The 23302-nt window shown below is 40.2% G+C and overlaps 1 protein-coding gene across 4 annotated transcripts in view; it reads left to right on the forward strand.

The window, feature by feature from the left end:
- The window catches only part of RCOR3 (REST corepressor 3), a 59748-nt gene extending 43775 nt beyond the window's left edge, over window positions 1-15973 (forward strand). For 3 of the 4 annotated variants that reach the window (XM_083175856.1, XM_083175857.1, XM_083175858.1), the window contains 4 exons: window positions 1085-1162; window positions 1249-1306; window positions 13865-14106; window positions 14415-15973. In XM_083175856.1, the coding sequence (XP_083031982.1) occupies window positions 1085-1162; window positions 1249-1306; window positions 13865-14106; window positions 14415-14759 (723 nt within the window). In that variant the 3' untranslated portion in view covers window positions 14760-15973. The remainder of the gene's footprint in view (window positions 1-1084; window positions 1163-1248; window positions 1307-13864; window positions 14107-14414) is intronic. The other variant, XM_083175859.1, reaches the window with a different exon arrangement.
- The last annotated feature ends 7329 nt before the right edge of the window (window positions 15974-23302 follow it).

Raw genomic sequence — 23302 nt, forward strand, 5'->3', positions numbered from 1 at the left:
TTATTGGTAGAATCTGACAGATTAAATCTATAATCACCCATTGCTGCTGTGTAAAACATACTGCACTTCGCTGTAGTTAGTTTTTACTATGTGCAACCAGTAGGAAGAATAAATACATGTGTAAAGAACACAAGTTCCATCTGGATCCAAGGCCTATTAATGCATTTTACAGGCCAGTAATACTGTAGTTCTTTCAATTAACTTGGCCTGATCAGATTAATCTCTCATCGAAACACAATGGGTTTCGGACAGATTACAAGTCAGACAAACTAAAAAATGTCAACTTGACATTTTCTAGCTGTTAGATTGAACACACTGTGCAACGTCCTATAAAACAATCTTTTTTACGCTTTCCTTCTAATATTATAACATTTACAGGGCCAGATGCACCAAAAGTGATAAGTGATCAACTACCAGCCATGAAAAATGACAGTTAGCCGGTTGTTTATCACTCTCCGATTTATTGTGTATCTGGCCCACTAAAGGGGGTATTCAATCTTCAATCCTGGGCCGTTGTCACTCTGCTCAACAGAGACTTCACAGGTGGAAATCAATTTTCTGCACGTTGAGTGGAGACAAAGTGGGCGTGTCGGCGAAAACGGCTGTGGATGGTCGAGAAACGGCTGTGAATTCGGCAATTTGCGGACGTTTCTGACAAAACAGATCCGACTTGTTTTAACTTCAGATCTGTTTTGTTGAAATCCACCTTCAATGTTGTCGGAAATAGCAGTATTGAATAGGTGGCGGGTGCTATTTCCCCTGTCGGAAATAGCGTTGGACATTGAATACCGCCCTAAGTCTGTATATGTTGCGCAAATAAACTTGGCATGGAAAAAGCCTGCAGCCGCTGAATCCTGGCACTACATATACAGATTCAGAGACTCAGTCACACACATCAAATTAATTAGCGCAGTCTCCCGGTGCATCCTAGTCACACTGCATTGTGACATTTTTCTTCTGGCAAGATAGACAGCGCAAAAAAAAAATCTTCTTGCATCCCCCTCTTGTCACAGATCTGTTGTTATGTAGTTTTCATGTTTCTGTTATATCAATGTCTAAGCAAAGCCTTTTCTTACATTTAAAGGTTCAGAATGCTAAGCAAATTAACAGTGCACTTAAGCAGAAGCTGGATGGCGGCATAGAGGAGTTTAAACCACCTGAGGTAAAGTGGAGAATCATTTAAGGCTTGATTTCTCTGAAACTGTAGCTTTTTCTCTCTTCACTTTTTTTTTAATATGTATTTTACAGTTAAATCAGAAAATAAATGCCCGTTGGACCACGGAAGAACAGCTTCTTGCAGTACAAGGTAAGTGGTTACTAAATGACCCTATGGTGAGAAATATATTTGCTGTTATAGGCCAAGTTCATGTTTTTTTGCTAAATTATTTTTAAATGGTAGTTTGCCCCATATATATTCTTTTTACAGCACCTCTTGCTTATGTGACGGTAGAAAACTTTTGATCCATTGACTCAAGGGGGCTGGCTGCTCCACGCTGTACTGTGGCAAGTACTGGCAGCTAAGTAGGAATAAATCAAATGCCTATTGTTAACCAGCACCATAATAACTAAACAGGCATGAGAGTCTGTCATATCTAGATAACATTGAACACAACTTTAAGCCTCATACACAGTAGGCGATATTATAAACGTTATTACTCACTTGGCCCTTCTGATTGAAATGATTTATAATATCGCTTAGTGTGTATGCTCATTATCGTTAACGATGTGCGCTCCCGTGCATAGTTAACCACTCCCTCCATCATCTGTGCTGCATGCTTAATGTTGACTATATCGTCAATGACGCATGCTAGGAGCAGGGAGGTGTTTGACATCACTGAATGATATCATTAACTAAATCATTCCGTGTGTATGCGCTATATTGGTCGCTCAGGAGCTCCGATGATATTATTAACGATATTGCTCCCACATCGACTCGTCTAGTATGTATGGGGCTTTAGCAATATGTAGTAAATGCAACTGCTTTGAAAATCCAGTTAATTAAATTTTATTTATTTGCAGAGTTGGTTTCCTGCCTATTATGTTCTTAATTCACTAAAATCCTGTTCAGTGAAATAAACTTGCATTTTGATGCATTGCAATCAAATGGGTTCCATTTACCCCCTTACTCTATGCAGTAGAAATCTATTGAATTCATAGATCATTGGCATACTTGCCTGTATTTAAACCAACAGTTAACAAAAGAACCACCAGGACATGTATCTCTAGTATTCCCAGAGAATGTTTTCTTTTCCCTCATTACTGTTTAATTCACTATAACAGTGGACTGCGTAAAATAGTGTTCTCTCTAAGCTTCTATTGCAGGGTGGCGCACCCTGGCCGTTTTAAAAACCTCAGAATGCACCCTGCCCTTTTATGTGTGGCACTGTGCACCCCCACCACGCTGACATGCTGCTGAGAACTTTCGGTGTGTGTGCCATCATGTGTAATGGGCATTATGGTGTGTGGTATAATGTGTTATAGGCATTACAGTGTGCCCAATAATGTGTCATTACGACAGAATATGTAATGGGCATAGCAGAATATGACAATGTTTGATGGGCGTAATCCTAGTGCAGTGTGCAATTTTTTAATATATATCGTTTGTTTGTTTGTAATGTAACTTTTGAATATAAAATGTGCCCATGTAGCCCCACGTGTCGCTATCTCCCGGCAATTAATAACTAGCACACTGGTTATTAATTGGTATGGGCCAGTGTTCTCACCGGACAACACTGGCCCTGACAGATTGCTCAGAACACAGCACTGGCACATCGCTGTGCAGCGCTATGTGCTGAGCGATCTAGCATCACTCAGAAAGCTCATACAGATGGAGCCGGCCTCATTCAATGCCGGCGCCCGCCAGATCCTCTCCTCACGCACGCCCATGCCAGTATCACGACGGCAGGGTTCAGAGGGGGACCGACGGGTGAGGCAGCGGGGGCACGCGAGCGACTCGTGCGCGCTCTTCCCTGGTGGGAGCCGGCCGCTAGCGGGGGCTGGCGATACTGGACGCCTCTTTCTGTAGATCTAACACCAATAATTCAACCTGAAGACACCATAAAGGCAACTCCAGCTAGAGCAGGACAGAAAGGGAAAGTAGTGTTATTAGCAAAATCAGGATAATTTGGATAAGGGATACTCAACCTGTACTTTTAACAGTCAAGAGACCTTTTCACAAATGTTTTCTTATTTGTTGTGGTGTCAAAATTTATGAGTACATAAAGGGGCATATCCAATTTGCCATAGTAATTTATTTTCTTCGCGCCGCACACAAAATTGTGGTCAGACCTGAGAATTTCTATATCATTAAACATGGTAATTTCACTAGGATTTACCTTTTTTTTTTCCTCACAGGTACAAAGTTATCTGTATTTTTAGCTAAAAATGTCAGGATTTAGGAACACCCTCCCTAATGCTTAATTAAGTTTTTCAGTAACTATCTTAGTTAATATTACATGTCATTGAGGTAGAATTCTGCTAAAAAAAATACCAGCATCGCTCACATTTGTTAAATAAATTCTAATTTAATTTAATTAACATTTTTTTTGAGTAAAAAAAGAGGTACTTGTGTATTATCATGGCGCCCATCGCGTCGCATCGCATACCACTAATTAAGGTATGCGATGGGACCGATTTGAGGCTTTCCCCGGGATGAGTGTACAATTTTAATATCGCGTCGCATCGCATGCCATTATAATGGCATGCGATGCGACGCGATTTCCATGTTAAATGCCCACCCAGACCCGATTTTTAATTGTATCCCCACCCTGATGGGTAATGACTATGTTAAATGCCCCCCTATTGTTAACGCCACCCCACTATCAACGCCAACCCGAAGCGCGGCGAGCGCAGCGGTACGCGTCCTCCAACCTTTTCATACCCCCACTATCCACATCGGCGTGGAGTTGATTTTATATAGTGTGGTGAGCGCAGCGAGCCACCGAGCCCAAAGCGTGGCGAGGGGAAGCGCATTACTTCACAAGTATTACGCATGGAGTTGATTTTATATAGTGTGGCGAGCACAGTAATCCACGTCCCCTTGCGGGGCTCGCCACGCTTCGGTATATAAAATCAAATCCATGCGTAGTGGATAGTGGGGTTATGAACAGGCAAAAAATCGCATAGGATCACATCGATATATCAGGTGCCATGAAACTACACAAGTACAAAAATTTGTGCCGCAAAAAGTTTGCAGCTAATTGGATATGCCCTAATGCAGGAGTGGCCAAACCGGTCCTTGAGATCTACCAACGGTCCATGTTTTCCAGGTTACCCAGCTGGTGCACAGCTGTAGTCATTACTATCTGTCACATTTTAAAACATGCTGCATTCATTCCTACTATAGATCCACAGGTTGCCTGGAAACATGCACCGTTGGTAGATCTGGAGGACAGGTTTGGCCACCCCTGCCCTAATGTTTTGTATAAAGTCAGAAATGTTATCAAGATACCAGTGAAACAAATAAACAAAACTTTGTGCCTAATTCATATCAGTATATTCAGCTTACACAGCTGCACATTTCTAGGTTACTGAATCGCTAAACATCGCAGGTGATGTTTCCGTCCCAGAAAAGATAGATGCCCGTGAAGCTATTGCAGAGTCCTTAGCCATTGTGTGCACATACGCAGCACCAACGTTTATGGTCACACAGACTGGACATGTCAGCGATACTGGCACCTTGTCTCCCTACTTACATGATCGCAGGTGCACGCCTTGAAAATGGCTGCGACGATTCTGCGTTTTTGCAGCCACTCCCCATTACCTCCCCTGAATGTTCTTATCTTATCCCGAAGATCTCACTGCACGTGGCACCACAAATGTACCATGGCACATGCACAGTGTGATCGTGCTGCATGTGCAGTCTTCAGATAATCGATTAGTTGTGTGAACATCAGCTTTTTGTGCAAGCATGAATTACTGTAGGCCCTTTGTCCTGATTTGCCCATGGGTTTTTGATAAGTGAGTACATTGATCAGGCCATTGTGGGGGAAGGAATTATTCACTCTGATCAACTTATTGCATATGTTTTTTTTTTAATATTCATATGAATGTTCTAATTTATACCTTCGATGAAGGCTCTGTGGATGGCAAAAAGGCAAAGAGTGTAAGCGGGTGGATGACAGGGAGAGGCAGTTAGTGGCAGTGGCTGTCAGGGAGAGGCAGACTGGTAGAAGGTGACTGGGATGGCAGAGAGACATGGTGGTAGAGACTGACGGGTGATGGGAGAGACAGTGGGAGAGGTTGAGGCAGTGGCTGCATAAAGATTCAGAGAATGACTGGGAAAGGCGGAGGATGACACGTAGCTGGCAGAGGCAGACTAGGGAGAGGCACAGGATGGCAGTGGGTAACATAAGATGACCTGGTGGTAATGGATGATAGCATGGGTGATGGGTATGGCAGAGGGGGACAGGGATGGAAGAGGGTGATTAGGGAGAGGTAGTGGGCGTTTTAATGATTGAGTTTTCACCTGTCCCCTTTCACATCCTACGTTGTGTGCTCCAGTGTTCACCCTATCCACAGACGCCCTGTACTTACTAAGTACACATTTTTTCACCTCATGGTAAGGCCCCTGTTTCTTCTTCGAACTAGCTGCTCTCTCCTCCTGTGCACTGATTATGGGCTCAGATCCACAAACATAGCAAACTTAGAAGTAGCTAACATCACATGTGCAGAAGCTCTGTCCCTTAAATTAGATGTTATGGTGGCAGCTCTAGTAATCTTTTATATACTGTACTATTGCTATTGTTCTCCTAATTTGAGCTACTGACCCTGCAATAATCTATCATGCAGAATGGATCTCTGCCTCAGTTCAGATCTGTAGACCGGAAGAGAGTAGCACAGATGATCTGTCAGATTTGCAAGATTTTACTCAGCCCAAGAAAGCTACATCCATTTCATTTCATATAATAAATAATGTTTGACAATTTCCAAGAAGGTTTTAGATCATTTGGGATTATCCTGATAGAGTCCTTATGGTCCACATTTCAGACCTTATCAATAAATAACATAAGCATCATTGGGAACCTGGCAGCCGGCTTTAGACTATAAACAAACAGGATGCACAGTGGCCTGGTTTGCCGAGTTGATTGGCTGGCAGTAGCTGACCCGCCTTCCAAGTGTAACTAAATGTTGCCCTCTATGTCTGCATGGCTGCTGGCAAGGCAGCAGCAGCCAGGGAGACAGTCCTGGGTAACCAGACCAATTTCCATACTACATATTATTTTTTTCGAATATTACAAAGTAAATATATAAATCAAATGCCAGTGCAGAACCTGGTGACTGTAAATAATACAACTAAAATCCATTAAACATTTGTGCAGGTCTCACCTTGCTCTGCATGCAGTCTAAGAAATGTCAGGAACCTAATTAAAACCAATATATAGGACAGGTGGGCGTGGGTGCTACCACCAGGCGCAGAAGGGGTCTCTGGCCTTCTAATGTGTATGGAAATACACGGCATTAGATATACAGGGGTGGGGTCCTGGGGTGCACACCAATTGAGAGGTGCGACCCTGCAGAGACCTTTCAGTAGAACTGCATACAAAGTCAAAGGTGCAGGTGCACAAATTAAACTCCCAAATTAAAAATGTTGCAATAAAAGTTTGCATTTTTAGCGAGGTTCTTCGCTTATTTATGGCCATAAGTAACGGCTTGCCCACCGCGTCCAGGTGACCTCATTAGTCGGGCAAGTCCCTAACATTTTGGGGGGTACAAATTTAGGGCACAGGGCACCCCAAAATGGTGCAGCCGAGTGTGGATGTACTATAACCTGCAACAATTGACAACACTGTATGAAGATACAGTTGTATAGTATATAAATATAGCCACACATTCTATGAGTATTGGACATTGTGGAAGTATAGAGCACACATCCATATCAATGTGTTACCAATTGAATTGAGAAATAATTTGATGATCTGTGCAAATGCTGTGCTGTCTGCTGAGTCTTCACAACTATTTAAATCAATTTAAATTATGAATAAATCAACCTAATATTTATAATAGAGCACATACAATCTCTATCCATCTAGATTAATAGAAGTGTGTTATATGATATATATTGGTCAATTAAAATAAAGAAGATAGAAGATTTTTGTAATATAATTACACTATAGATTTCATCCCAGAGAATTAAATAAATTAGGGGACGCTCCAAATTACTATATAAAAATATATGATGGAAACCACTTGGAACGATCTAAAGCAGGGGTGGCCAAAAGTCGATCGTGATCTACCGGTAGATCGTGGACCTCTGGCCGGTAGATTGTGACCAACACTTGTAGCCAGCTGCAGCCTTAATTAGGGTTCCCAGTGAGGCAGTGTGCGGGTGACGGCACTGCATGTTGATCACTCAGCAGAGGAGTCGGGACAGGACGGCGGTAGCAGGGCCAGCAGGTTACACAGTCGCGTATGGCGCCGCCACGCTGGTTGGTGCCTTCTGCCGCCCGCCTATGCTGCCCACTCGCTTACCTGTTGCTCGTGATGTCCGCCTATTCAGTCCACCAGCCAGCCTGTACCTCCAGTCATCTGCCCTTCCGCCGATGCCTCCCACTTTGTGGCCACCTGCTAGCTAGCGCCTCCCAGAGCAATACAGCTGCGACAGATCAGGAGGGAAAAGTCAGACCTGGATTAGGTATCTGCTGCTTGGGCACTGAACACGGATTGAGCAGAGACAATTGGCAAGGTGAGGGGGCAGGGGCTGGAGGAGCAGTCTTTTTAAACATAGTGTGTGTATGTGTATAATTATGCTGCAGGTATTTACCTGTCCATGGAAGTGCCAAAACTGCCATTTTTTATAATATACATATTTTTAAATTTGTATATTCCTTTACATCACCCCAGCTTCCTCAGTCACCCTCTATCTCCATCCCCCAAGCCTCCCCAGTCACCCGCTATCTGTCACCCCAGCCTCGCCACACACCCGCCGCTTGCCCGCTTCCATGCAAGACCACAACCCCTTTTCTGTGGTACCTTCAGTGCACGCTGTCTCTTTAAAGTTTTGGGGCGCCAAAGTCTAGAATTGCCTGACCACCATTACCATTATTAAAGCCTGTCCATTATTACTGCGGATGATGCTGGTGCATATTGAGGGTATTCTACACAGGGTGGAATTACACGGGGGGGGGGGGGGATTATTCTACAAAGTGGGAATCACCGGTAGATCACTGGTAAGTAAGTTCACAAAAAGTAGATCCCGGGTTACAAAAGTCCGGCCACCCCTGATCTAAAGGCTATCCACTGTACCTTGATATAGTGTTATACTATCAATGATATAACCAGAATCAGCAAATTACACACATGAACTGAACTACTAGTGGAAGTACTTTATTACAAACATAAATAATTACGTTGAAAAGAGGTTATTGAGGACAGAGTGGACTTGTATACAGTACAACTCTTTACAGTGCACAAAATTGTAATATTTTTTCACTTGTTTTTCAACACTTTTCACACATTCTTATTTACTTCAAATTAATGTTTATATCTCGCTGGCTTCAAGTAATTTTAGAACAGTTACAATAAAATTGTAATTTTATTTGTGTCTTCGTTTGCAACCAATCCCCAAGAAGATAAACCTTGAAGTTGTATAATAATTAAAAAAAACAACTCAATATTAGTCCTATGAGTGCCCCATAATAGGAATTATTTTTTCTCTCCTGTTTTGTATTTAATATTGCTGGAAGCACCTCCAAGGATACCAGTGAACAGCATGTAATTCACCAGAATACTAATAATAGAAATACAAAAGAGAGAAAAGAGGACTATTTTTGTGGGGCACTCTTGAAAATTGTATTATGTAATTGGAATAAAGCATAACTTTTATTAAATTAATTTAAGAAAATTTGGGATGATGTGGCCTATATTATTTGTTTAAAGTTTGATTTCCAGTCTTGCAGTGAGCTTTCAATATATATGCTATGCACTGGAGATTTGGTTCAGAAATAGAACCAATAAATTGATTTTTCCTAGTGATGCAAATAGTTTTATTGAACTAGGGCTCGTTTGAGGCAGATGGTGATTAAAAATTAGGTATTTTATATAAGGGTTAAATCCCCTAATCAGAATCGGCTTTATTGACCAGGTATACTTGCGTATACTAGGATTTTTTTTTTCGTTTGCTGTGCAGCAGCCAGGTTGGTAACAAGTAAACCGCATACAGTATAAACAATATAAACAGGTGGGGAACATGTACAGTCATATAGAAAGTTTATTTCGAGGGGACTCTGTTAGATTATGTGCAAAGGGTTATGGCGCGACTAGACAGTGAGGTGTTCATGAGATCCCATGTCAACAGGTGAACCGCTTGAGGAAAGAAACTTTTTAGGCTTCTGGTGGGAATAGCCCTGTAGAGTCTGCCTGATGGCAGCAGGTTAAACAAGCCATGGCCAGGATGTAGTTGGTCCTTGACTATCTTCGTTGCCTGCTTTCTTGCTCTGGACAGATACAGGTCCTGGACAGAGGGAAGGTCTGTCCCGATTATCTTCTCTGCCGTTCTGACTATCTTTTGGAGTCTGCTTTTGTCTCTCTTGCTGGTGGAGCCGTACCAGACCAGTATTGAGGAGCACAGTACAGACTCCACAATTGCGGAGTAGAAGAGGAGCAAAAGGTTCTGTGGGATGTTGAACTTCCTCAGTTGCCTAAGGAAGAATAGCTTCTGCTGCGCTTTTCCAACAATAGTATCAGTGTTGGGCCCCCATTTAAGGTCCCGGGAGATTGTGGTTCCTAGGAACTTGAAGGAGTCCACTAGCAACACCACACTGTCAGCCATTGTTAGTGGAGGAACACCAACAGCCTACTTCCTAATGTCCACTACCATCTCAACGGTTTTGATTGTGTTGAGCTCTAGATGGTTGCTGCTGCACCACCGGGCCAATCGGTCCACTTCTTGTATGTAGGCCGGTTTTTCCCTGTCCTTGATAAGGCCAGTTTTGTCATTGGCAAATTTGATTATCTTTACCGATTGCACCTCCTGAGGTGCAGTCATTGGTGTACAGGGAGAAGAGCAGGGTTGGTGGTGGACACTGCTTGTGATCAGGTCACAGTGTACTTAGCATTATGCATAAAATATAAATAATAGTCAAATTGCAGCAGAGTATATTCCTGTCAAATATTCCGTCACTAACATCTGGCAAAGTGGCACAGAGTGATCTCAGAAATTTGCACAGACCTGTATTTAGTATCTTGCAACTGGCAACAAAATAACTTCTTGGCTATCTGTTCTTTACAGATTTGTATTCTAAGTTAACACTGATACTAAAAAATGACACAAAATAATACTATGTATCGTATAATTGGAGTATTCCTCACAAGTATTTGACTGTAACCTCAGACTTTAAGTATTAGTGCAGTATAAGACATGGATATTCTTGTGAGTTCAGTGATAAACCTGTCTATATCAAAGCCTGACCTTTAGACCTTACAGCTAAGTTTCTGCTTTCTCTGAGTCATACATACGTGCAGTGGACTCTGGATGAGAGGATTTGGCTAGGTTTCTGGGTCAGATCGAGACAGAAAAGAGTAGACACTTCTGCTGTTGGCCAACAGATTGCAGTTGTGCCCTGTTGTTTGAAAAAACATTGCAGGGTGACAGACTGTCCAGTTGTCAATGAGAGAGTGCCAGAAATTATAAGAATAGAATTTATACAACTTGCCGTTGAAAAAAGGTGCAGATCGCCTTTTAGTAAGTATGAAAATTACCTTCTACTTTCATAGAGTCGTGCTCCCGCAGAGTATTTAATGATGAGAAGGGTAAGTTCACAACTGCCAGGCGGAAATTACAATATAAAATCGCCTCTGCTGTTGGCGTTAAGTGACACACGCTGCCCTGTTGTAGAGAACAGTGCAGGGACAACGTGTGCAAGTCGCCAATGAGAGAGCAATGGAATACCTTGCTGAGGCAGCTGCGTATTCTGGGGAAAGTAGTCGATTGCCTTGCAGTCTCCTCGCTAAAGCGGCTAAGTGCCGTGCAGTCTCTGTCGCAGTCCCGCCAGCAGGTAGTGGATGATGACGTGCGTTTCGCCTATGAAAGGCTTGATCACATTGAGTGGCGTTCAGAGGCGACGCGTGCGTCATCACCCGCATTATGATACATGTGTTATCAAAATGCCCTACTAAAAACATTATTTGAATTACATTATAAACTAAATTTACGGAATGGTGTATTAAACATTTGTATGTGTTTACAATTCTATTTGAGGTTTTCCTTTCCCATTAGTTTTAATAATGTGTAAACATCTAAACATTCACATTTTCGTAAACATTTGCCAAGAAAATGTCTCCTCATTATAAGAAATGTTTATTATTGGTAAAATTATTTTCATGCATCCATTGGCTACACATTTGAGCTGTTTCCTGCATTATTTCTTAGTGGGTCCATTCTTAAGTGTTGTATGTGGAAGTGGGGATTTACCATATTTTATATGGTCTCTTCATTTCTAGTGATTGCTCTAGTAAGTTTACAGAATATACTGTGGTAATGGGGTAATGTCTCCGCAGCCCTCCATACAGCAGTGGTGTCTAGTAACCAAATTATTGTGACATTTTAACTCCTCAAATAATAATGCTAGTAACAGTTGTCTATACCCTCAGAAGGCAGACATTTTTTTAGACCAAACCAGTACTGTGTAGAATTCACACTATCAGTGTATTAAAAACTGGTTGCTACCACATTTGCACAAAAGCTGCATTCACAACGCGTCTTCCTCTATTCTATATTGATAAGTGCCAACTGGGTCTAATGTCTTATATTAATGCAACCTACTGTATGCATTCCAATATTAGATGCAGCAGAAAATGCACACATTTTGGTTCTAATTCATCATTGTGCTTTGGAAAAACCACTGTCATTGGTTTTAGTTCGGTTTTTGGTATAATTATGGATACCATTAAAATCGATAAACGTTAAAAAAATAAAATAAAAAATGTTTACAATCAAGTTCTGAGCTCTGTTTCCTCCCACAGTCCAAAATTGATTTCCAACAAAAATAACTAGTGTCTAAGGGGGGTATGCAATCACGGCTGTCGATCCCTCCTGAGAGCCGTAATCCAGGCCCGTTTGCGTTTTGCCCAACAGTAACTCGCCAGACGGGATACAATGTCCCGCCTGCCGATCTGCAAAAGTGGGCGTGTCCGATTAAACGGCTGGGATCACAACATACCACGGCCTTTACCGGCAGAAGGGGTCAGCCAGCTTCTAAAGTCGGGCTCGTTCTGCTGTGTTCACTCTTCAATGCTGTCGGTAAAGACAGCATTGAATAGGGCCCCGCCACTATTTCCCTCATCAAGAATAGCGGCGGGAGATTGCATACCCCCTTAGTGTGTGTGTGTATACACATAGGCTGTCAAAATCTATGTGTCTGTGTGTGATTCTGGACTTGGAATTAAACCCCTAAATTGAGCCAACAATGAACCCGTAAGTTCCGGGTATGTTTGTATTTCAATAAAACGAATCCTCACATCTCTAATCTGTACATAGATTTCCAACTTCTATAACTGGAGGGAAGCTGCTGACTAAACAGTAAGGATGTGCTCTCATAATCAGCACAGTTAAACTCTGGCACAGGTGCATATGGGTTGGTAATGTATCTGTTGCTATTGTAGCGATTCCTGATATGTACTGTAGTTACATCAGTAGCAGTAATGCACAGCAGTAAATTCTGTTTCTGCAATAATAAATTTATTTTAATTCAATATTTTATACTGACATTTCTTCAGAAATAGGGACTATGTCTGTAAGTCTATGCACCACATTAGACATCCCATTTCATAGCCTCAATAAGTGAACATTAGCACTGTGGGACAGTAAGAAAGGTTCTACTCATCCACAACTGCTCTCCAGACCATTTGTCTACTCATCCACAACTGCTCTCCAGACCATTTAGATCTACTGTACCTTCCTTAATGCCCTCATGTCTGCTTGCTTTTGTCTTCACTATGATGTGACTTGCAGCCTTTTTAATTGCATACTGTAGGTGAACTAATGTCTATTAGTTCTAGCAACTATTTAAAATAAACTGGTTCTCAGAAATGCTGAGCCACTAGATTAATGCATGTTATGTGTCTGGGATTAGGAATTGTTCTCTAAAACTTAATTTGACCAAAGTTAAATACTTGTTATGGGTTTCTTTCTCCCACAATTATTAGGTTGTTTCATGATGTAATGGAAAGCTATTTAGAACAGTTTATTTAAAGGCCTTCTGATTCTTAACCATTAGAGCAGTAAAATTGTGGAACTCATTGCCGGTGGGGGTGGTTACAGCAAATAATGAATTTTAATCAAAACTGGATACATTTTTGGCCACTAGGGGAATCCTATAGATATGACTTCTACTCAAGTCAGTAGTTACAAGTCAGATAGGTTGAACTCGATGGACTTTCGGCCTTAATTACTATGTTAAGTTCCAAGATTTTTCCCTACATTTTCACACCATCGTGATGCGCATAAAAAAGTGTGAATTTTCTCATTTTTACTTTTACCATTAGATTTGTGGTTTTAGAAGTCCTGCAGTATTTTAAACATCAGCAATGGGTGTACTAAAGATTTTATTTATTTTTCAATTCCAGTAAACTTGTATCAGCTTTTTTTAACCTATACCTATTATTTTGGGGTATACCTATCTGCTGTGGCTTCCCCTACTACCTAGAGAATTTATTACTCCTTGTAAAACTTGAAGATAAATTAAACATCTGCATATGTAATAGCACCATTTTTTGCATAGGATTGACGGAACACGTAGGAATAATGACTGCCACCGTCTAGATATGTAATTTGTAGAGGCCAAGAGATCATCCTTGCACATTTGTTGACATACAAAGCACCGAATGAGTCTATCGTCTTTGGTGAATATTGTACTTTGCCTTCCAGGTGTCCGCAAATATGGTAAAGATTTTCAAGCTATTGCAGATGTAATTGGCAACAAGACTGTTGGTCAAGTGAAGAACTTCTTTGTAAACTACAGGCGTCGGTTTAACTTAGAGGAGGTATTGCAGGAATGGGAAGCAGAACAAGGAACCCAGACCTCTAATGGTGATGCTTCTACTTTAGGGGATGACACAAAAAACACTTCTCATGTGCCATCAGGAAAGAGCACTGATGAAGAGGATGAGGTGTGTTTGTGTATCCACAGAGAAGTTTTTCTTTTTTTCCAGTTTCTGATAAATTACAGATAAAAAGGTAGTATTCAGCAGTGTAAACAGCTAATCTGGTAACTGCCTACTGCCCAATGTATAGTATATGTCTATAGCTGTGTATGAACATTATGTTAATAGATACAAAAACATTGTATATTGCTGTATACCTTTCGTACTTTAATAATGCATAGAAACTGTTTTGGGTTTTTTTCAGTTTGTAAAGGAACAGTTTCTTTGTTGTAACAATGTTCACTTAAAATACACTTTTCCTTTTTTCACTTTAGACACAGACCAGCCAGACAGTTCCCCCAGCAGGACAGTCTCCTCCAACACAGTCTTCTGCCCCAGCTCCGGCAGCCTCAGTAACAGCATTGAACCTGCCTCCACCACTACTTCGGCCGACACTGCCAGCTGCCCCAGCATTCCACCGGCAGCCGCCTCCTCTTCAGCAGCAGGCACGGTTCGTTCAGCCAAGACCCACTCTCAACCAACCCCCACCACCTTTAATTCGCCCAGCTAGCTCTTTGCCGCCTCGTCTAAATCCAAGGCCAGTAGTGACCGCAAGCACTGGTCAGCAGCCATCATCTCTTATCGGGATTCAGACTGAAATGCAGCCCACAATGCATTGACTCAAGGACCTAAATCCCCAGAATGGAATCAGAAACTTTGTCTTAAATTCTTGAGAGAGAAGTTTTGGAGCCATTCCCCCCCATTTACAAGGCAATGTTTTGATACATGCTACTTCTAAAAAAAAGGTCATCACATTTATACATTAAAACATATTTGTTTTCTTTTATGTACTATACACTAAACTGATCCAGAATGTAATGTAGCCTCTTTTATATACATAAAAGCATAAACGTTCTGTAAACCAAAGTGTTTTTCCAAGTCAAAATTCATTGGTTATGTGTTATTGTGTGTCATGTTTCAGGTCTCGTATGCTGACCATATGCAATAAATCCCCAATGTCCAATCATTGTAAGCATTTAATGATGTGCAGTATCATTTTTGTCAACCAGTGAACCAATCACCTATACTCAATGGGACAGATATATTAATCCTGGTGGTGAGCTAAAGTGGAAGGTTATAACGTACCAGCCAATCAGCTTTATTTGAAAAAATGACAGTTGGAAGTTGATTGGCTGGTACGTTATCACCTTCACTTTATCTGTTCACCAGGCTTTATACATCTGCCCCAATGTTGGTTAAGCCCACAAAATAGCAAACCCTCACCATATGTGGGTGACAGGCCAACCTTAATAAATCACAGGTATTCATCTTTTTGTTTGCTCCTATTTGTCCTAATGTAGATTTTCAACAGGTCAGTGTAAATAGCTTTAAATGTATTGTTTCATATTATGGTTTGTTTATATTTTATTTGATCAAAACGATTAGCATTTTCATGGTCCTGCAGTTGTTCTGCACCATCTTCATTAAGTGAGTCGGCTCTGTATTAGCTGTTGGCGTACATTGTAATTCTGTTATATGTTTAACTGCTACAAAATATCTCTCCCATCGCTGTTTATGGAGAGTTTTTATTTGTTTCTATTCAGCTTGCACAAATCACCGGACATTTGTAGAACAGACCTTAACACTTATGTAGATGAAGATATGCTAGATTTGTCATGTTACTGTCTATTTATTTACTGTACTGTATGTGATCTGATGGAAAATGTCTTATGTGATGTCGCATATAAATTGTCCGCTGTGTTTCCTGTTTACACAATCGCGTGTAATGATTGACTTCTGTCTCCCTTTTTGACAAGGGATCTACCCCCCCCCCCCCCTCATTCCCATCATCCAATTATTTTTTTAAATAAATTATTTATTACATGAACATTTAGATACTAGACTTCTCATATACTTTGCCTGGTCATTGAACAACTGGCAGTTGCTTGTTATGTTTTTTGTTTTGTTTGTGTTTTTTCACATATTATTTCTTAGAAAGTGCTCTTATGTGACGTTTTGCTCATTTTAAGTGTTGCAAAGTGTTACAAATCAATGATTTCCCTTCAGTATTTATAAGCCACAAATCTTTAACATACTGTATGATCACACCATTAGTCTGCAAGCTTTGTAAAATATTCCTAGTTTGTGTACTGTGATTTTTAAACTGTAATATTGGCAATGTAATTTCCATACTATTTTATATCTATATCTGTTTCCAAACCATTAAAAATGTATTAATTGCTGTGTAAGTAACTGTAAGGTTAACTTGATTTTCTGACATGTATTCAAATATGGCAAAAGTAAAATCTGAAATGGCTTCTGGCAAAAAACAAGTTGCTAATTTGGAAATAGATAAAATACGGTGCTGTACAGTCAAAAAGGAATGGCTATATAACTATTGTAGTGATTTCCTAATTAGTGTCATTATTTCATATACTTTCTAACCTTTAAAATTAAAATGAGGATTGTAACATTCACAGTTCTGTATGTAAAAGTTACTTTACAGCAGGAGTTCCCTACTTAAACCCTAAAGTTTTCCAACAGGTCATGTTTTAAGGATTTCTGTGTGTTGGATGATTAATTATGCTGGCCACACATCAGACCAACATTCATCCAACTAGTTGGTTCGATGGAACAGAAATCTGGTACTGCATAGGAGCAACAATCAAAAGAAAGAAAAAAGAAAGAGACTCTATGGTTGCTTAAAGGTTCGACTAATGTATTTACAATAAAAATTAACTTTTATTATATCCCATAGGAAAATATTAGAAGTGTGGTACCCACCCACAAATTATGTGGGAGGTGTCACAATTAAAATACAGAATAATGAAAAGCAAGTGAATAAAGAACAGAAAAAATGTGTTTACAAACGGTTTGATAACCGTGGAGCCGTGATATAAAAGACTGTGAATGTTTAATTAGCTATATATTGCTATTGTTGCAAATGAGGACCTTAATAGGTGTGATTCACACAGTGACCATGGTTGGTACATGAGTAGACTTGTATCCGCTTGAAGTATAGTGAGTAATCTCGTAACAGTTTATACAATCTGCAACAACTGTGAATGTTCTCTTGGAATTGTATCAAAATATTAAACACAGCCTGTAGTAATCTACATTGCCTGTGAGTGGCTTAAAGGGATGTATTCAAATGATCCTATTGTCTAATACTCATAAGCAGATCTGTGTCCACAGATCTGCCGCGGAGGGTCCTTTTAAATGTGACCGAGTGAATGGTATTATTCCTTAATATGTAGTATCTATTGATATCACTTGTGACACATCTGCCGCATATTTCCAGATGGTCATTCACTGGTCTTTATTGTATATATTTAGCCTGACACATACACCAATTTATTGTAAATTTTTTAAATATATCATATATACTGTATACCGCGGATTATTCCTGTCTGGGTTGCCAATATTCACTGCTGTGCTGGGGTTGCTATATTATAGCGATATCCCTAAAAGTAATATTCTCAGATGTTCAATCACTGTTTTATATAGTACATATCTAACATGACACGCACACCTGTTAACAAAACGTGTTTGGTGATGCATGTATGCATGGCAGATCGTCCCTTCCAATATATATGTCAATTCACATGTGTACCAACCATAGGTAATGTAGGTCATTCCTAATAGTTTCTAAACCAGTCGCCACTACATATGTGGTCGTGTCCCTCAGGCTAGTATTAATAGATTCACCAATACATCGATAGTGTCATAGGTATCCCCTCACTATCCTCATAGTCATTTAGCGGTACAAGTTCAACAGACAATTTATTACATTTGTGATATTTTCTGCTAATAGCACGGTCCTCTTTAATATTTTAGTGTCTAACACCACATGTCAAAAACAGTCTATATCAACGGCTAGTCAGGCCGATGCGAATTTCACCGGATATCCGGCTTCATCAGAGTTTTTGCTCTGATGAAGCCGGATATCCAGCGAAATGCGCATCGGCCTGACTAGCCGTTGATATAGACTGTCACTCAGACACAGACAAAGAATGTGTTCCTCCACCAGTGTGCACAGCAGCCTTCCTCGCTATGTATATGGGGTGTTCCCTTAACCCTTTACAAAACAACAGTGCACAACAGAAATTTATACATAGCTTTGTTCAGGCGCTGATTGGTTCAAAAAAATCTTGCAGTCCTCCAATCAATTATATTATGATGGTACCATGTGAAGAAAAATTCCAATATAGTGAAGTACAGTATGAAAACGCTTTACTACATACAATCACTGATAAATCACACTTGGATTTCCAGTGTATACACTACATAAAAATGACAAACCGAATTTCACACAGGGCATTCCCTGTAAACAGCAGAATTTGCTACAATCTTCAGGTATATATAAGGAGGTTAAGATCACAATTACCGGATCGGGTAGAACTGGTGTCAGCAGTTCTTAAGAGCATAAGTGAAATTGTCCCGGGGCAAAGTCACTGCCAGCAGTCTTCCACCCTCTGGCACTGCGACTTCAGGTCCTCCTGTTCACACACTGGTAAATTACCAACGCGTTTCGACTATATCATTAGTCTTTTTCAAGGTCCAAAGTGAGGTATCACTTTGGACCTTGAAAAAGACTAATGATATAGTTGAAACGCGTTGGTCATTTACCAGTGTGTGAACAGGAGGACCTGAAGTCGCAGTGCCGGAGGGTGGAAGACTGCTGGGAGTGACTTTGCCCCGGGACAATTTCACTTATGCTCTTAAGAACTGCTGACACCAGTTCTACCCGATCCGGTAATTGTGATCTTAACCTCCTTATATACACCTGAAGATTGTAGCAAATTCTGCTGTTTACAAGGAATGCCCTGTGTGAAATTCTGTTTGTCATTTTTATGTAGTGTATACACTGGAAATCCAAGTGTGATTTATCAGTGATTGTATGTATTAAAGCGTTTTCATACTGTACTTCACTATATTGGAATTTTTCTTCACATGGTACCATCATAATATAGTTGATTGGAGGACTGCAAGATTTTTTTGAACTAATTAGCGCCTGAACAAAGCTATGTATAAATTTCTGTCACTCAGAAAATGTACTGTAGTTGGACCTATTTGATTGAAACTTTTTCACTGAATGTTTTTGTCCATTGTCCTGAGTTTGTGAGCAAATTGCTTATTGGCATTTTCCCCCATACAGTACCAGATTTTCAGTCCAACCAACTAGTTGGATGGTTGGAGGAAAGTTGGTCTGATGTGTGGCCAGCATTAGCCAGCAACGTTGATTAACTCACCTGTTCGTGATTAGAGAGCTTCCCACAACATGATCTGCTGGTGGCACATCAGGTTTGGAGTTGAGCTTCTGTTTTATAGAAATCTTAAACCAATGGAATTTAGACCTATGCAACAGAGATACTATGTTTTATTTAATTATTCCTGTTTCCACCCTGACTTTTACAATATTTAAGACAAGTGCAATGGTTTGATTGTGTTTGCCTAGCAGATTATGGGGGGGACAGTCGCAATCCCGGATTTTTCCAGCTTCCGACATGATCTCAGCAGTTGGTTTTTAATGTTCCAACTGTAGGAAAGTCCAAGGATTCCTAGATCCACAGTCGTTTCTAACAACACAGACTCCCCTCTATAGGGAGGCAAGTCTGTTGCTGGCGTGTACCCGGCCTGGATTGGATACTGAACTGCCAATAACTCCAATGGCGTAACAGATTGAATACCCCCCTATATGTTTTGAGATTGGACATAACCCTGTTAAAACTGCCATAACACTAAAAGATCAAGTTGTTAAATACAGTATGAGAGTATAATGACTTGATCTGTGTTTAGCAGCTTCTACATGGTTTAGATTTAAACTGTATAACATTAAAACAGGATTGGATATAGCCTACTTGGTGCTGTTTGGACATAACCATAGTCAGTGGATGACTGCATTTATCGTGGTTCCATAATCACTGGAAGGAAGTCTGTTATGCACAGGAAAAAACATCCCCTGAGCACAGACTCTTAGGGGTTTATTTACGAAGATGGAGGAGTGCTATTGAAGATGGGATGTTGCCCATAGCAACCAATCAGAATCTACTTTTTATTTATTTAGCAGCTTCTAGATGATGATAATAAATAGAATCTAATTGGTTGCCATGGGCAACATTTCATCAATAGAACTCCCATCTTATTACATAAGCCCCTTAACCTCCTATTGTTGAACATGTGCAACTTTTACATATATATTTATGAATGTTATAAGTGGCTTTTTTTTTTTATATATTTAGTGGTCCTTTTTATTGAAATTTTAAAGTGTGCCTCAATGCTGTCACTAGTTCAGAGACAATATATAGCCTATAATCTAATGAATATTGGATTAGATCACACAATGGCCGCCTCTGAGTTGTGCAGGCGCCCAGTGCACTTTCTGAATGTCTGCAACTTTATCATCTTCCAACATTCAAAAGAAGCTCCAGAGCTGTTGGCGCTAAGACTTAAGTTACAGAAAATGCATAAAGCACAATTCTTTGCAGTGTGTAATGTGTTCATACAGACAGTATTGTCAATTCCTATTGAGGAAAATCATTTTCAAACCAGTCGGATTATGTAAAAGAAAATTTGCCGAAATAAAATACCTTATAAAAATGATATTGCAGCCTCTGTATTTTCTGCCATATAGTTAGATAGTGTAACAGTCAATTCATGCCATTAGTGGCTTCTGTGTTTAATTGCTACTAATTGAATTCATTATGTATTTTGCCATTTGACTTCAACTTGGTAAACGCGGAATGTATGACACGGTGTAAAACTATTTGATGTTTTATAAATGTATTTAATTGTGTTCCATGTGGTAATTTGCAAACTTGCTGTACTTTTATGACTCCCTTAGAATAACGACGTATAGCAAGAGTAGTGCTTACAAATGAGTTGTCCTATTTATGTGCCGTTACATCATACCTATAGTTCTTTGTCTGGTTTTAGTGTTTTCATTTGTTTATCTTTTTATTTTCCTTTTCATATATATATATATATATATATATATATATATATATATATATATATAATATGCATTTGTGTTGTGTTCTGTATTTTAGGTCTGTGCTCATCAACAAAATCAAAGATCTGTAAAAATCTCCTTGTGTGCCCTATCCAGTTCCTTAAAAGGTTTGCAGCTTCTTGTCTTTTTGTGTTTTTTTTTCCCTTTGTTTTATCGTAAAACTATTTTTGAAATTAAAAGTTGGCTCAATTGTAAAAAAAGAGTTTTGTTTCCTTAATATATTGCTATGTTACATGTAAGACACAGATTTGATCGTATTTCTTTTTTATTCAATCAGTAATTGAAGATTTTGTTTGTTCATGTGTCATGCAAATTACGAGGCACTTGGAATACCCCACACACACGGGGTGACTGTGCCTTTGTGCTGAGCATCTAGAGATTTGAAAATTCTGATAACCACAGCGCAATAAAGTCTCTGCCCAGGGTCACACCAAAAAAGCTTCCACCACAAATAGCTTTGATATACAGAGAAAAGACACAAAAGATGGTGCACCCACTGGCGAAACAGAATTTTAACTTACACAATTGGTATCTTATATATCCAGAGGGTCATAGTATTTGATCTGAAAACCTCAAAACACAAAAAGAACCATAGTGTAATACTGTAAACCACTGAAAATGATTTTAATTTTCCACAGGCCACTCACATGAAGGAGATTAAAATGCGCATGTCACAGATCTTTTATATCGGGTTCATGGATTGGTCAATCATACCTATATGGGCTCAATAGAAAATAAAATAGTGCAATCCTGTAGCATAAAAGGTTTAAAACAATTTATTCTTGCACTCACAATAAAGAAGATAATAAAAGCATATCACCCGTTCAAGGGTATATGGATCCCGGATCAGGAGTTGTTCCTCAGATGAGAGCATCCAGAGGTCAGCACAAGTGTCCGGTCCGTTTGGTGGTGATAGTTCTGCTTGAGCGCGCTTTCGGGCCAAATGAGCCCTTCCTCAGAAGCATTATGATCACCATCGAACGGGGCGGCTCTTAAATACCCCGCTCAATCAAATAAAAATGTAAAACAGCTGATCTTCCGGCTAACTATAGCCGGATATGACATAACGTCCCACATAGTCTTTCTTCCAGCTGTTTAAGGGAGGATCCAATTTAGCGCCTCTGGCTAGATGTGATGCGGCGTCTCTAGACGGAAATGACGAATGCGTTACCGTCTTGCGTCTCACGAGGACTTCCTGTTTGCGTTCCACAGGAATCCTCCGCAGTTTACATCCTTATAATTGGTAACTATTTTGAAATGTGCAGATGTGCAGATAGTGTATGTCTCTCCAAACCCTTCTTAATATTGTATACGTGTTCAGCCAGTCTAATCCTCAGGCACATAGTGGTTTTGCCTACGTATACTAACCCACATTTACACTCTATACCATAGACTTACACTCTATACCATAGACAACGTTCCGTGTATTACAAGTAATGAAGACCACAACGATGGAAACCCACACTTCGGATACTGCTCCTTTTGGGGACTTCCATTGCACTACGGACTATGGTATCCTTGATGGTTTTGGAGCGTCTATAAATTAAGCGGGGAAAAGGAGGAAGTTCATGTCCCAAGATTGGATCTTTAAGAAGGATTTTCCAATTTTTTTCTGAAAATCCCTTCCACCTCTTTATATTGGCAGTGGTATTGGCTGATAAAAGACCAATGTGCCCCAATATCATTAGTTTTGGTTTGTTTATCTTGATGGAAGGAAGTCCTCGTGAGACGCAAGACGGTAACGCATTCGGCATTTTCGTCTAGAGACGCCGCATCACATCTGGCCAGAGACGCTAACTTGGATCCTCCCTTTTAACAGCCGGAAGAAAGACTATGTGGGACGTTATGTCATATACGGCTATAGTTAGCCGGAAGATCAGCTGTTTTACATTGTTATTTTATTGAACGGGGTATTTAAGAGCCGCCCCGTTCGATGGTGATCATTATGCTTCTGAGGAAGGGCTCATGTGGCCCGAAAGCGTGCTCAAGCAGAACTATCACCACCAAACGGACCAGACACTTGTGCTGACAACTGGATGCTCTCATCTAAGGAACAACTCCTGATCCGGGATCCATATACCCTTGAACGGGTGATATGCTTTTATTATCTTCTTTATTGTGAGTGCAAGAATAAATTGTTTTAAACCTTTTATGCTACAGGATTGCACTATTTTATTTTCTATTGAGCCCATATAGGTATGATTGACCAAT

Source organism: Crinia signifera, chromosome 3 (genome assembly GCF_055691185.1).
Source record: "Crinia signifera chromosome 3, ASM5569118v1, whole genome shotgun sequence".
Lineage (NCBI taxonomy): Eukaryota > Metazoa > Chordata > Amphibia > Anura > Myobatrachidae > Crinia > Crinia signifera.